The 15,964-nt window shown below is 44.4% G+C and overlaps 1 protein-coding gene across 1 annotated transcript; it reads left to right on the forward strand.

Annotated features, from left to right (window-relative positions):
• The first annotated feature begins 4,438 nt into the window (after positions 1–4,438).
• On the forward strand, positions 4,439–15,640 carry LOC115323847. The gene is made up of 8 exons (XM_042292887.1): positions 4,439–4,499; positions 4,577–4,633; positions 5,700–5,774; positions 5,867–5,932; positions 6,410–6,526; positions 6,615–6,731; positions 12,816–13,072; positions 15,371–15,640. The coding sequence occupies exons 2-8, from the start codon at positions 4,600–4,602 to the stop codon at positions 15,638–15,640; spliced, it is 936 nt and encodes a 311-aa protein (XP_042148821.1). The 5' UTR covers positions 4,439–4,499; positions 4,577–4,599.
• Positions 15,641–15,964: the final 324 nt, after the last annotated feature.

Here is a 15,964-nt window from a genome sequence, read left to right on the forward strand (position 1 = left end):
CACTGTTTTCTTTTTTTTTTTACCTAGTTTGAGTGCAGCCATTATATGGCATGATGAGCCACTCTGGCGTTTATTTTGGCAAAATAAAGATGAGATAGAAGCTTGTCTTATTTCCTTTCTTCTGCATCTATTCTGCTATAATATGGCCCACAACTCTATGTGATTTCGCAGAAAAAAGCTTAGTTGAACGTTTGTCCCTAGGAAAAAATGTCATCTTATTTTTCTTTTGACCCAGGTGAGCTAATATTTTAAAACTCTTAAAGGGATGCTGAACAGAAATCTGGATTCCACAAAGCACGGTGGCAAAAGTGTGCAACGGGATGCTACAAACACCAAAACATCACTAATAAGCGATATATAAAACGGATGACCGTGTTTTTCAAAAAAAAAAAAAAGGGAGGCGCATTTGACATATATGTTCAAGTCTTGTTTCTCCGAGAGGAGCCAAGAAGGAGAGGGAACGGCCTCGCGCCTTCTCCGCCTCGCCGCCTTGAGGGGGCGAAACAAAGAGAGGAGGAAACGAGATATCCTCCTCGCCGCCTTGAGGGGCGAAACAAAGAGAGGAGGAAACGAGATATCTTGACGTCACGCGCCTCGTCGGCCTTGTTAAATCTCTACCTTTTTTCCCCCAAAAGTATGGCCGTTGATTCGATATATCACCTTACGAGTGGTGTTGTAGGGATTGTAGCGTCCCGCCTGCAGCTCCTGCATTGTTTTCTGAAATCCAAATTTTGGTTCACCATCTCTTTGAATGAGAAATGTGCCATTTATCAGTGTCTTTGTAGTACATCATTGCATGATAAATGGAGATTCCAATTTATGTGGCCTTTTTGAAGAGCCACACTTTTATCGAGGTCTCACTGTAAATTGTAAAGATCAATCTTGCTGCAACATTGTAATTTACACTGAAAGTGAAGCTCTGTGGCGCATTTGTTTGGTGCAAGCAACCTTGGCATACACCTTTTGTTCAGCTTGTCTCTTGTTTTGTGCCAGCAACCTTGACATACAACTTTTGTTCAACTTGTCTCGTCCTTGCTTTTGTTTCGGTGCCTATTCTATTCGCAACTCCAACACACTGTAGACGGCGGGGCAATGGTTCACAGATGACCAAACAGACAGGAATACATTTTCCAGGACTTCCTTTGCACCTGCTCGCTGATCAGCGAGCCAAACTACAGTTATTCGGCTACGAATCCGAAGCGGTCAGAGCAGGAGCCTACCACAGGTAGAGATGTTGATACGCATCAAGAAAAATCAGAATAATGATTTTTAAAAAATTGCCAAGCCAAGCTCAACAGTTTCTATATTAAGACTCATGTTTTCCGGTAAATATGGCGTGTTCGTATGTTGGTGCATGATGGACCAACATGCCGACAGTCTCTGCCACCATCTCTGCTGTCGTCCCCGCTCCTCTGGTTCTTATAGCGAGTTTGTTTCACACGCATTGGCACTGTTTGAGTTCTCTTCCAAAATGCATCGCACTCGCAGGAGTGTTGCATGGAGAACTGACCTCAAACAAACTTGCCAATTGCACCGAGTGCAGAAGACTGATGCTGTCGCCATCTACAGGGTGATTCAAGGAGAGGCCAGGCTCTTTAAATCGACCGCACAATTCGGTTTCCTAACCTATCTCGCTACGACTTTGTGCAGCGTTGCCCACAGATGGTGCATTGCCACCCGTCTTCAAACAACACGGTGGCGTTTTGCACGGGAGACAAGAGATGGCGCAAGCGGTCGCGACGCCAACTGCCGCCGACGAACGAGCATAGACGCCGAGAGCCGGCGTCTTTAGCAGACAAGGAACTGCAGTTCATTGTTGTTACCGCGCCTGTTTTTGTTTCTGTGACTGTCGCCGCCTGCGGAACGTGCGCCGCTTTTGAGTCAAAAAGATTGTCTGCTAAAGACGCCAGCTCTCGTCGCCGTAGGCTCGTTTGTTGCGCCATCTCTTGTCTCCCGTGCGAAACGGCGCAGTGTTGTTTGAAGACTGGTGGGGTCGCTGCATTTTCATAGGAGCTAAGCCTTTTTCTTTCTTTACTTTTTCTTCGGGTAAATTCGCTTTTTGCAAATTTTACAAAAAAAAAATGCACCATCTGTGGGCAACGCTGCACAAAGTCGTAGTGCGATAGGTTAAGAAGCCGATTTTTCTGGTCTATTTAAAGAGCCTGGCCTCTCCTTGAATCACCCTGTATGTTGTAGAGGGAGTAAAGACTTCAAACCGAAACTAGCGTCTTTCTGTTAGACGTGATGAATGGGAATGCGAGAGTGCATTCGCTGCCAACGTTTGTATGTAAACGTTGGTGGCTGTAACCTGTAGTTTACATATGCAATGACTTCGAGCAACTCGGCTAACAGCCGGCGTAAATTTCCGCAATCAGCGAGCAACTACAAAGCAGCTGGTTGCAATCTTTCAATTCTTATAACCGTTAATACTGGAGAAAACTGATCATGCTGTCTGCGCAGAAGCTTGGTTCGTTTTAGCATGCTATTATGCATGAACCACTGAAAGGGTACGGCTTAAAACTAGTCTGTTGGAATATCCAGCAAAACATTTGGTGGGACATTCGATCTCGATCGTCGGTACAGGTGGATCAGATATTAGCCTTGTCGAGAATCAGAGCTTTCCCAAACATAATACGCCGGGGCAAGATAGCTGACTTAAGTAAATGTTAAACGTGATGTTGCCCAAGCCTCGGGTAAAGTCACTATGTTTAGCTTTCTCGGATGCTTATTAGGCGGACAGGTTTCTGCTGAGATAGCTTTGTCGACAAATGTTTCATTTTTCACCCGCATATGGATGGTGATAAAGATATCGGGGGTCGCTGATGCGTTTGTTTGTTCTGAGCATTTCTTTACACACCGGTATATTTCAGCATCTGTACGGCAACAGGGTGACTAAAAACTTGTAAATAAAGCACGGGTTGTCAATTGCTTCCTTTATGAAACAGCAGACGCTCACAATTCAAGCTCGCGTTTGATTCCGTTGCCTGCAGGACACGATTTCTATCAGAAAATCTACTTTTTTTTCCTTTCGGTTTTGCTGCATAAATGACACATCGTAGCAGACAAACCCTCGCCGGAGCGGGGCATGACAGAATTGCATTTCGGTGCAGCGAGTGCATGTACGCGTGGGGTGTCGCCGCTGAAACAAACTCGGGAGAGTGCAACCACTCGTGAAGTGCCGGCCAAAAAGAACTCGCTCCACGCTGTGAGTGGGCACGCGTGGACACGAGTGCTGTGAAACGAACTTGCTATTAGTTTGTATGCGAGACGACCGGCAAGCTGGAGTTGGGAATAAACCATTTGCTATATTACCCAAGCGCCCCGGCCCGCACTCGAGGAATCATGGGAGTGGTGTTCCCTAGTGATCGGTAATTTTGACCAATTCGATGCTTACATAATTTTTTTAGTGTAATCCGCTCATTCTGGGTAAGCGTCGTGTAGATTGCAAAGATCTCTCATATCACTTCTAAAATTTCTCGTCGGTATTCATTACACTATGCGTGCAATCTTCCCTTCAACCTGGCTGAGCTACAGAAATCTCTTACAATATAACCATTCTCGTGAATAGTTGTTTTAGCAGGATAGCTTAAAATGCCGAGAAAATACAACAACCAAAACCAGGATTTAGCTCAGAGTCAGCGGGGTTATTTATAGCATTTTGAGCATTCCTAAGTTAATATGAGCTTCTTGAGCTGTATGAGAATGATAACACTAAGAGATTCTTGCAGCTCAGCCAGGTCGAGAGGGTTCATGGGGCAAGCACAGTGAGAAAAACGCTGGCATTGCCGAGAAATTTTAAGTGACAGGTTAGGTCTCTGCAATCTACATGACTCTTATTCAGGATGACTTCAGATTACACTCAAAACAGGTGCGCATCGAATTGGTCGAAATTGTCGACCTCTAGGTAAACTGAAGAAACACTTTGCTTGAAGTGACGCATTATGAGAAATCATGTTCGACCACCACTGGTGTTGGCAAAGTCACAATTAACAGCAGGTGTTGTGTATGGTTAGCTGCTTTGTCGCAAGTTTAAATACAAGCAAATAATGAAGATAACTTGTTCAGATAGGTATTTACTTGCGTCCAGAATTTCTTATCTGCTCTGCAGAAAGAAAAGGTTAAAACACCATAAGTTTAGGACATCAGTATTTGTAATGCCCTGATCTTCGAAGGAAGCTTTCCAGAATTTGGGGTGTTTTGCTATTCTGGATTCCAGTACCATTATCATAGGATGTGTGAGCTAGCAAACATTGACCCCTTTCAAACTGCTGCTTCTGCATACAGGATGGTCAAGCCCTTCGCAGTAGTGAAGTTCCCTGAAGAGAAGGACAGTCTCGCAGCTGTGCCAGTCGGATGGCTGTCGGAGGACGAATTGTTTTGCACTTGGCCCATGCACGTGAAAGGGTGCCAACTCATAAGCCTGGTTGAGGCGCAGGCTCCACCTGGCGTTGTCGGGAAAGGCTGGGAGGTCTTCCCTGTCATTGTAATTAAGACCTACTGTAAGTAATTTGTTTACAGACCCATTGCCTTTTCCTTTTTTTTTGAGGTGTGTGATTGTGGGTCATTATTTTTCCAGAAGAGAATCTAAACATCAAGCACATGATACTGTCAATGGGACCTAAAATACTTTTTAGTAAGTTTTAAAGTGATTTTAAACATTTTTTAGGCATTTCTAAGGTGTAAAGTTTTGAAAGTTCTTGGTCAAGCTCGGGTACTCAATACCGTCGAAACCAAAAGAGAAAACATATGTGTCCTCCTATTATTTTTTTTCTCCAGATTTGGGTTTTTATGTTTAAAGGTCATCAGTTTGCCTGATTCCTATGTTATTTATATCACATACTCAGTTTGTATTTTTCTTTATAACCTGTACTGATGTGCAGGCAGAGTTGTATGAAACAATTTCGCTTGGTAGCTAATTTGAGAAAATATCCCGTTATCTGCAGCTACTAGGTTTGAAAGCTGCAACTATATTTTATTCTCTGCTAGAAAGATGTGAATGCTTGCAGACAAAACTTCATTGGCTCCTGAATAACTGTTTCAAGCTACGGCATATTGCGAGAATGGTCCAGAAGCCAGTACTCGTTATGATAAAACAAACTACACTGACGAGTGCAGTGGAGACACAGGTATCTAGCTTTGTTTCTACACACTAATCCTTCGAATTAAAGCTCGGCGTTTTGACGTCCCCTCACGCTCTCGCCTCCTCCTCTCCCTCACCTTCTCAGCACATACACAAATCCATTTTTCTCTAGCAAAAAGAAAAAAAAATTGTCATGTAATGTATACACCAATTCAGCTTCCCCGCTAAATTTAGTAGGACTTTAACATTGTGTAGCACCGATTGCATATCGGTGCAGTCACGAGGTGTAGTTGCTCCCAATAGACAAATTTGGATAACGAATTCTGTCATGCATATCTGAAACTTGAACAATTAAAACAATTAACTATCAAGAGTACACAGAGTATGCATAAAAATATCTGATAAAGAGCACCGTGAGTGTATTGCTAAACGTTTGTGATGCTGGAACGTTTCACACACGCGTGACAGAATTTGCTATCCGAATCTGTTATGTAAAGTCAACGTAGTTTGTTTATCAACTCAGTTATTTTTTTCCGCTGAAATGTGTTTTGCAGAACTATATTCAGCTGAAATTCTTCAATTTCAGTCTCCATACTTCAAACACAAATTTTATTTACAGGGACCTACAAAAAGGCTGCCAAGAAAGTTCGCCAGTACGTCTGGACCTCCACCGTAGAGACATCAGATTTTTCGGGTGATTACTGAGTTCCAAGGCTTTGTGAAATTACCTTGGGGCAAAATAATGGGATGTTCCGATGTTCTGATACATTGTTTTTTTTTTCCTAGCAAATGAGGCCTTGCCGGGAGTGGAAGCAGTCGTATCGCATCCCCCCCTCAGAATGCCTTCACCACGTAAGCATTCAGTTATAGTAACCATTATCTGTATTTATATGATAAGCTGTCTACAGTATTATTCACACTTCTTCAGTGAACAACATGCTTTGGGCATTTACGTGGCTTGTGGCAAGTAATGAGCTTCTGAATGGCTCTCTGCCATTCAGAAGCTCATTGGAGGTGCTGGGTATTTGAGAGGTGAAAACTGTTAGTTACTTTCAGTCTCAATGACCTATGAAATGTAGTTCTCTCAGGATATCTTTATGATAGATATTAGGGTACCTCTCTAAAAATATAATGTTACTATTAATATTTCTTAGGTTGAGGCACTCTGCATGGTTCAAACTAGGCAGCTTTGCTAGCCATCCACCTCAATAAAATTTTATTAAGTAAATTATAAATCACTTATGCAAACAATATAATTGGTGTGCTGATAAACCATTGTAGTGCCTAACCATGTTTGCTTGGTGTGGACACTGTCTTTATGCTATTCAGCTGCATTGAGCTCCCGCTCGTTGGTGGGGGGTCAGCACAAGACCAGCCAGGCAGGCAAGCGCCAACCTCAGCTGCAACCTCAGCACAGCCAGGAGGAAAATGAGGGGTCACCTGTGAGTCTGCTTGTAATTTTAAAAATTCAGAGTTGAACAACTTGAAGATTGCATCAACAGAGCCGTAGTAAGACTGTCTTAATGCTATTCAGCTGCATCAAGTTCCCATTCGTCAGCCATAGGTTACGAGGATGACCTGGCAGAGACCCTGCAAGCGCAGCAAGTGAACCAGCCCCAGGACAACCAGGAAGCCAGTGAGGATCCCAGTCGTAAGAATTTATAAGTTTATACTTTTTAATATTCAGAGCTGAACTTAAAAGTTGCACCCGTTTGCTAGTGTGTGTATTTATGCCGTTGTGAATGGTGTCCTGAAACAGATTAGGATAAGGTGTAACTAGAAGATAGCTTTGTTTTGTTGTTACATAAAAAAGCTTGAACTTGACCTTTAGAAAAAAAATTTTCAACAATGTGAAAAAAAAATATTGGTATCATCTTTCGGGAATTTCTGGGAAATTGGAATTTACTAGTTTTTGTTGAAGTACTTGGACATTGCTGAAGGGCTCAAAATATTAATGGGGTAAAAAAAAAAGATGTATCTGCCAGTTAAATTTTCTTATATTCATGAAAGTACACATGCAACAAAAGCAAAGGGAATTTTTTTTTTTAGCTTGGATGGGAAAAGTTGTAAAACAAATTTACAATGAACAAAAAAGCGTTTTAGAGCTATATTTACGAAGCGAAACGAATTTGTATTTGGCGCCCGTGGAAAAGTCGTCGCTATTTATCATGTGATTGGCCGCTATTTATCACATGGTGCTTGTGCTCTTTCGGAATCTTCCTATTGTCTCTAGAAGTCACTTATTCATCTTCGTTTGAAGTGCAACAACAAAAAAAAAGATTAATAAGAACTTATAGAGCTCAAAGGAAGCTCCTGAAAGAGTCAAGCACCACGTAATACTGTGCTGTAATCAGAAATCGATGGCGGCGGCACGCCGAAGTCTTCCCTTCTGGCGGTGGCGCGGAGACACTCATTCAACTGGTGGTGCAGCACACTCGATGTGCAGCGGCAGCACACAGGTCTACTAGTGACCAGCGGCGGCTCCCGCGAGTGCACTCTACAAATTAGTTTCGCACCGAAAATATAGCTATAGAACTTTTTTTCTTCGTTGTAAATTTGTTTTCTGACACTTTTTCAATCTATGCTGTTTAAAAACAAATTTATTTTCCTTTGCATGTGTCCTTTAAACAACAAAGGAATTTATTCTCAAGCATTGAAGGGAAAATGTTGTAATAAGGTGGTGAACTGGGCTAGTTGGTTGACGTTATACGTGATAGGGAAAACGACTCAGAAAACACGGACTATGAAGAGGAACAGACACGACAGGACAATGCTGTACTCGCAACTGAAGAATTTTAATAAAGGAAACAAAGACAGAAAAAAAACATACACATCATCTTAAGAGATTTCACAAAACCAAAAGACCACTCTCGCCAACCATGAAGCGTGTCAATAAACTACCCGTTCACTACGTGACCCATTTTTTGCCGCAGGAAGGAAATCTTTTGGCTCATAGCGCCAATGACGGTTTGCTAAAACATGAATGAACATGACACAAAATATGGAAGGCCTCAATATTCTCTCTCGTCGCCCTATCCTTGTGCGCGCCCAGAACGGTGACTCTGCCAAAGTCAGGCAGACACTTGCACTCTGCAATGAATGGGCAAAGGCCCCCCAGCCGTAGCTCCGAGCGAATATGAATGCTCTCGTAATCTGTCATTCAGACATCTTCCTGTTTGCCCCACGTAGCACCTGTTACATGACAAAGGTATCTTATATACCACACACGAAACACAAGTGACAAAAGGTTTTCTGTGCACATGCGCCTTGGCGCACTTCGCGCTGGAACGACCAACTACCCCCGCACCAATCCTGGAACATATCTGGCCCATTTTTTGGGGCGCCGAAAACACTACCACACGCTTCTTTTCCCTTTCCGGCCCCGTCCTCTCTACCCCCTTAGCTTTCTTAAGAGCACCAAGGCGCACAGAAAACCTTTTGTCACTTGTACGTGTTTCACAGGCACGTAGCCAGGATTTTGTTTTTGCCCATGACAAGATGCTGTATGAGGGGGAGGGGGGGAGAGGAGGTCCCAGCAAAATGGAAGATTTCGGGGGGGGGGGGGGGGGGGGGGGGGGGGCGGGCTCCATGCCCCCCCCCCCCCCCAGCTACGTGCCTAGTGTTTCGTGTGTGGTATATAAGATACCTTTGTCATGTAACAGGTGCTATGTGGGGCAAACAGGAAGATGTCTGAATGATAAATTACGAAAGCATTCATATTCGCTCAGAGCTACGGCTGGGGGGCCTTTGCCCATTCATTGCATCGTGAAAGTGTCGGCCTGACTTTGGCGGAGTCACCGTTCTGGGCGCGCACAAGGATAGGGTGGCGAGAGAGATCATTGAGGCCTTCCACATTTTGTGTCATGGTCATTCATGTGTTAGCGAACCGTCATTGGCGCTCTGAGCCAAAGAGATTTCCTTCCTGCGGCAAAAAATGAGTCACGTAGTGAACGGGTAGTTTATTGACACGCTTCACGGTTGGCGAGACTGTTTTTTTTTTGTTTTTGTGCAATCTTTTAAGATACTGTGTGTTTTTTTTCTGTCTTTGTTTCCTTTATTAAAATTCTTCAGTTGCGAGTACAGCATTGTCCTGTCGTGTCTGTTCCTCTTCGTAGTCCGTGTTTTGTGAGCTGTTTTCCCTATCATGAACATATTGCTTCTGCATTTTATAAATAGTGTTCTTAGGACTGTGTCATACGATCACGCGACACCCTAAGCAGCATGAGCAACAGAGCGTCACGGTAGCTATGCAAAAAAGTTGAAACAATGTTTAGCTTTATTTATTTTCAAATAATAAGTTGAGAGATAAAAATATTGAGTTATTTATCGGTATTCATGTTTGTTGTACACTACTACATCACGGGATTGGAATATACACCAACTCATGTTTACAAACAAACCGGAGCGCCCCTAGCGGACGCCACCGGCGCCGCGCATGCGCGGTGGATGGTGGGCAAGAAGCCCGCCGTCGCCCATAAACAAACCATTGAATTGCGTTGTTGTCGGCGTCAGTGGGAGTCCCCGTGCTCTTTTTCGCAATGGAATTGTTGATGCTACGTCCTCCTAACAATGTCTGACTATTTGGGCGGCTTCAGCAAAACTAACGAGGCAAAACTTTGCGTGAATAATGTGACGTGCGCCGATTCATTTCACGTGAACGCCGCAGAATGGGCGCTAAAGCCTGACTCCCACGATGAGATTCTGCTCGCTGTTTTCAGATGCGACGTTGCTCGGACTGCAAAAGCGTGGACCGTAGCTGAGATGGTGGACGTCGATACTGAAAACCGCAAGTAGAATCGGGCATTACAAGTCGGTGATGGCCACTCGTAACAATAGTGATAAACATCTTCTTGTATCTGTTAACACTTAGCCTACTTACCCCAACCAACCTTCAAAAGTGTTTTGAGGCCTGCACTTAGTTCTTATCGCAATTACCGGGTCAACGTTTGGTTTCCGGGCCGCTGTCGTTTTAACGAGCTGACGACAAAAAGCAGCCAAGTTTGAAAGAGCAGACGACAGTTCCAACGCATGCGTAATGGGGCACGGGCAAGAAGCACCGCGTCCCGCGTCAACAAACCACTGGAATGTCACGTTGTCGGCGTCTCTGTGAGTCTGCCTGCTCTTTTTCGCATTGGAATTGTCGATTCTACGTCCTCATCGCAATGTCTTACCACCTTAATTGCTTAAGCGAAATTATCAAGGCTCGTTACGGCGCTAAACTTTCCGTAAATAATTTGACGTGCGGCGATTCATTCGCATGAACGCCGCAGAATGGACGCTAAAACCATGATGAGATTCTTCCAGCTATTTTCGGTAGCGACGTCGCTCGTGTTGCAAAAGTGTAGAAGGTAGCGGCGATGATCGACGTCGATACTGAAAATCGGAAGCGGGAACAGACCAAGCGTAACAAGTCGGTGATGACCACCGGTACCAATGATCAACATCTTGTATCTACTTTTTACACCGAGCCTACTTAAGTCTTTTGAGGTCTGCAATTACTTCTTATTGTAATCACCGGGTCAAAGTTTGGTCTACGGGCCGCTTTTGTTTGAACGAGCAGACGACAAAAAGCAGACGTTTGAAAGAGCAGACGAAAGTTCGAACGATCAGGCGGCCGTGTGAATTTGAAGACGCACTGAACCCGTGGGTGGTTCGGACAACTTGGCGGTTTTCTCTCGTTTATGTTGGAACAAAGCAAATACATCTGGCGACCACAAAGTGTTGCCCCCGCACCCAATCGTAGTTTGACAGCGTCTGGTTTGCCCTTTTCACGGCTACTATCCACGCTCTCGGACGAACGGAGGGGGCAAAAACGCATGAAAACTGATCTTCAAACATTTCCAGACTCTCTTGGTACAACCCCCGTCGCAGCATTTTGACGAGAAGGCAGGTTTTTTGTCTCGTTTCTTCCAAGGGAACACAGGAATGCATGTCTGGCACGGCGACTTCTGCCCACCGCCACAGACCGGAAGTGCGTCCGGCGCGCCACCACCGCGGCGTGACGTAGGAGAGTTGAGTTGGTGTATACCTCCTGTCGTTTTGTAACCATTGCAGCCGTGCTGCGTGTCCCGCCACAGCTCGCATTCATTGCGAGATGAGGTTGTGGAACCTTATCATGAAACAAAATTTTACGAAAACATAAAAGTGAAGCAATAAAAAAAAATTATATTCCCAACAAGATTTAAATCTAGGACTTCACAAAATCATCATCACTGAGGGACATCCGCGCACAGCCTCTTGGCTATTAGCACATCAGTTTTGGACCATTTATTTTTGTTGTGTAGTCTTAAGTTGGATGTTATACTTTCCCCGTGACTAGCTTTATAGTCATGAGTTTTCAATTATTTATTTTTGACCACAATCTTCCTCAGCAGTAACTTGACATGCTGATCCTCTAGTACGCTAAGGCGATTAATTTCGCTTCTATTTGCAGCATTTGTGTCCTTGTTCTGCTAGCGGATCAGCGATTTGTCTGGTTAAAGCGAAAACATGTTCACAGCTTGCAATTAGTTTATCGCGGTGTAATAGGCGACGCTAGAGCTCTGTGAGGTCAGCGATCTTACAATTACCTTGGCATAATATCAGACGTCAGATTTCATCTGTTGACTTGTGTTAGAGTTGTGTTAGAGCCGCTGTTGGAGCGATATCTGACTCTCTGGCTTTGCCCATCTCGTTTGATCTGCATCGACATCTTGCGCAGGCAACAAAGAGGTTCTATTGGTTACCTACCATGCGGTACTTATAGAACTGCGGGCCGGGAAACTGAAATAATCTTTTCTGTGCTACTAAATGAATGTGGGATATATAGATGACAAACATATAGCTCAGAATTCTGAAGAAGCAAAAATATTCCCGACCCCTCTAAGTGCATGCATATTGTCCAATGCACCTTTTGTGTTATCACTAACTTAAATTTTCTTCTTCAGTGGCTGCAGATCTTTTGTAAACAACCAGTACGAAAACATGTTTGGCAGCCGCAAAATGTGTGCTCCATGCCACAGTCAGCTTCACGGTAATTGCTGTGATAAAACTACTGTGCCATAATGGCTCTGTTATCCCCTTCGAGTGTGAGAAAAAAACAATGTGGTTCCAGTAACGGAGATGAGCAGCATTTTCATAGATATCCAATGCAAATACCATGTCTCATGAACATTTTGTTGCATATCACGAAGTTGGGTCTCTGTTGTCCTTTATTTTGGACACATGAATTTCTTAGGGTCACAAATTGCTGCATGGGAAAAAGTCTGCTGAAAAGAAGTTTCAATAGAAGCACCCATAATAAATGAAAACATTCATCTATAGTTGCTGACAGTATTAGAGCAGGAGGAAGGCTCTTCAAATGTCCCAAATCTAATGCAAGCTTCCTACTTTCGATAATGCTTTGACGTCTCGTGAGTCTTGAGCGTGCACGCATAGCCAAAGCACACCTGAAGGTAGCGAACACTTGCTGGAGGCCGGGCATCTGAAAAAGATGCCATTCTTATCCTGTCAGTTAAAATAGTCGCTTAGCCAAGGTCTGGAGTGGGACAAGTAGTGGATTGATTAGGAAGCTGATTTAGGGCAGCTTGCTATACATTGAAGTCTCTCATGTCATTACTTTTATATTGTTTTTAACTATCTTCACTAAACAAATATAGGACCTGTAAATGTAGGTTACCAGCTGTATGCTGACAGGTTCAAGAGAAGTCTGAATGAAAATGTGCAAAGAGCTTGACATGAAAGTATTCTGTTCCAGGTGTCCAGCTGAAAATGATTCACCTTTTGGTCGAAATTCGACAACAGAATAGGGACATCCTGCATCAGTTTTCACAGCTGAGGCAGGATGTCCTAGACATCTCTGAAAGGGTGGCCTTGCTGGAGGCACCGGCAGCTCAGGCAGCACGAGCCCCACAGGTCCTGCCCCTGATTCTCCCAAGGCTGCCAGCCGAAAGCCTTCAGGAGTTGGAGGCAGCAGAGGCAGCAGTCAAGGAGAAGGGTGTAGCCAAAGCCTTGGTAGTTATTGCCTTTTATATTTTAGGTTGCCCATATCAGTGTGTCCTTATTTATTCTTTTCTAATGCTACACTGTCGTGGAAAAGGCAGTGGTAACAGAGAATGTATTATGTGTGTCACTGCATGGTGATGTTGCACAGACGAGCTTAGTACACATTTTACAACTTCATGGCATGAACATCGTCATACAAAGCCTTTCTGAAAGAATGCCCTGCCAAAGTTAGTGCTCCAGCTGCAGAGGAATGTGCGGTATGTGTGTCTAGCCGTCACACACCCCAGTGTTGTCCCTACTATTTCTTAACCCCATTTTATTCGAGGCATGTGCTTGTTCTCTTCCCATTTGCCTCCGGCACACACTCCCACGTGGACGATAGATGGATTGATGCTATACTCCGTTTCATCTTGCGACGTACTGAATGGATGCTACAAGACAAATCAATCTATAGATTTTGGTGTGTTGAGGACTACAATTCCAGCCAAATGTCGATGCAGCACTCGTGTGGTATTTTTTCACAGCAGGAGTGTGAAGCTGGAAGCTGCTAGGAGCCAACTTCGTAACGGGAAAACTGTTGTTTCTTAACCTTTTTAATGCGAGCAAGCTATATACCTAAACAACTTTTTGTGGTAATGTACTGAAAGGAATAGGCATGTATGCTTGGAATTAAGGACGCCTATGTTGCGCACACGTGAATGGTTTGGAGGATAAGTACAGGTACGTTCTCGTTGAGCTGAAGGTTGTTTCAAAGCTACACATCTGATGTATCTTTAGGCACATTTCACGTGGAACACTTAATTAGCGTTGTTTGAACATTTATGCAGAAGTCCTTTCTATCAAAGGAGTTAATGGGTAACTCCTCAGTTCCAAACATATTTGAGATTAGGGGTAAATTATTGTAAACTACTAAATCCACTCACACAGTAATATGCGGCTCGTGCAGCATTTTTAGCATTAAAAAAGAGAAATTTAAATGCATTTCCCTGTTTCACTTTTATCGGAATGCAATCTTCCTCCCCGTGACCAAAATGTACAACATGCATGGTGCCGCCTCGCATCGCATGTAGGAGAGTCTAGATCAGGGGTGGCCAAGCTGCGGCTCGCAAGCAGCGTGCGGCTCGTGACCCCCTCCCTCCTGGTCACACGAGCACTTCCCCAAAAAGAGAAATGGGACGCATTTTAAATTGAAAGACAGGTTGCAATTTGGTAGTCTTGTGCTACTACTACCTTAAGTAGAATTGAGTTGCTTTTGTCCCTGATAGATTGAAAGTTGTTGGGAGTTTTGTTTATTGTTCTGTACAAGGCCCCCCACCCCAACCCCCACACGGTTCTTGGTAGTTTCGTGGTTTTGTTTACGGCTCTTTCCGCCGAATTTGCAAACCTCACTCCAATTGCGGTGCCCCTCTACTTCCTCTAGGAAGGCGCGAGGGCCGGCGCTGGCCAATCGCAAGGAGCCTAGGCCACCAATCCGTCGTCGCGATTGGCCCGCACCGGCCCTCGCGTCTTTTTTGAGGAATTGGAGGGGTGCCTCAATTGGAGGGAGGTTTGTGAATTCAGCGGTTAGGCCGGGTCAGCCTGGCCACCCCTGGTCTAGATAGAGCTTCCGGACCTCCACTTGAGGCTTTCCTTGTTGATGTCAGTGCCCATCTGAACACGCACCTCTACGTGCGATGCATGGCAGTGCACGCATGTTGCACCATCATGCATCACAGATGATAAAAGAGAATCATGTGTTTTCTCATTGCCAGCCGTCCGCCTGCTGCGCGAGTGGTAACTTTAGTGCACCCCACATGCTTCACACGCTCAGCAAGTTTCCAATTGGAACCATATGTTTATTTTTAATAAAGGTTTATTATTGTTTTATTCGTGTGTTTTTTTATAATCCTTGACGTCCGCCGGCGGTTTGTTACCCAGTTTTTTTTTTCTCAATCACCCTATTCATGGGGATTTTTAAGCATATTAGCAGAAACACCTAGCATAGTATTTGAATGAACCTTTGAAACCGTCTTTAAGAAACTGCCGAATTTCAGTCGTGGCTGAGTAACACAATATAAATATAAAACTAGCATTTATGGAATATGGATTTTAGTTACTAATGAAATTAAAGAAGCTCCTTGAAGCACTTTCACGCTGCCAGCACCTGTGACTAAATTGTTCCGGTTTTGGGAGTGTTTGCATCTTTGTTGCAGGTGTTGAATGAAACAATGCAGGTGGTACTAGAGAGCAATTTTCAATTAGTTTTTATTACAACATGGCACTTCTATACATAATTTGTGGTTTTATAGTCATTGTTTTGTTTTACAGCAAGATCAGCTGCAGAAGGTTGGGGGCAGGAACCTTCCAGAGGTAACTGCTGGCATCATGAAGAGCATCATGGGTCATCCGGTCCAGGTGCTCTTCAGCCTCTACGGCCGCAAGGGCAAGAGGGCCTTTATCAATTTGGGCCTGTGCACCATTGCAATAGGTAATATTCAATTATTGAAATTCCTGGCTGCCCTACAAACTTCATTATGTAACCCCATAGTCACTGACAAAGCATGGCCTGATATATGCACCACTGCTCATCGAGCGTGATGCTGCACTCAACAAGCTTGACCACACCCTATTTCGATTGTACTATCGCGGACAATATGAGCTGAAACAGCACTCCGGCCGGCGAACGGTACTACCTGCGCCGCCTGTCGCCTTGCTCCGCACACATGGCGCACCCTGAGTCCGAGATATTTTATCACTGCGCTCGCTGCGCCACTGCGCTTTTCCGGCTGTCTGCAAGCGAGACTGTGGGTGCGACAGCGGGCATGTGTGGTAGGGCGGCGAGGGGAACAAAAGATTACTCTTGTCGTTCCCCTTTTGGTATTGATTTACTTTACTCTACCGCGCAAAATCTCGTAGAAAAAA

This window comes from Ixodes scapularis, unplaced genomic scaffold (genome assembly GCF_016920785.2).
Source record: "Ixodes scapularis isolate PalLabHiFi unplaced genomic scaffold, ASM1692078v2 PGA_scaffold3__209_contigs__length_174095766, whole genome shotgun sequence".
Classification (NCBI taxonomy): domain Eukaryota; kingdom Metazoa; phylum Arthropoda; class Arachnida; order Ixodida; family Ixodidae; genus Ixodes; species Ixodes scapularis.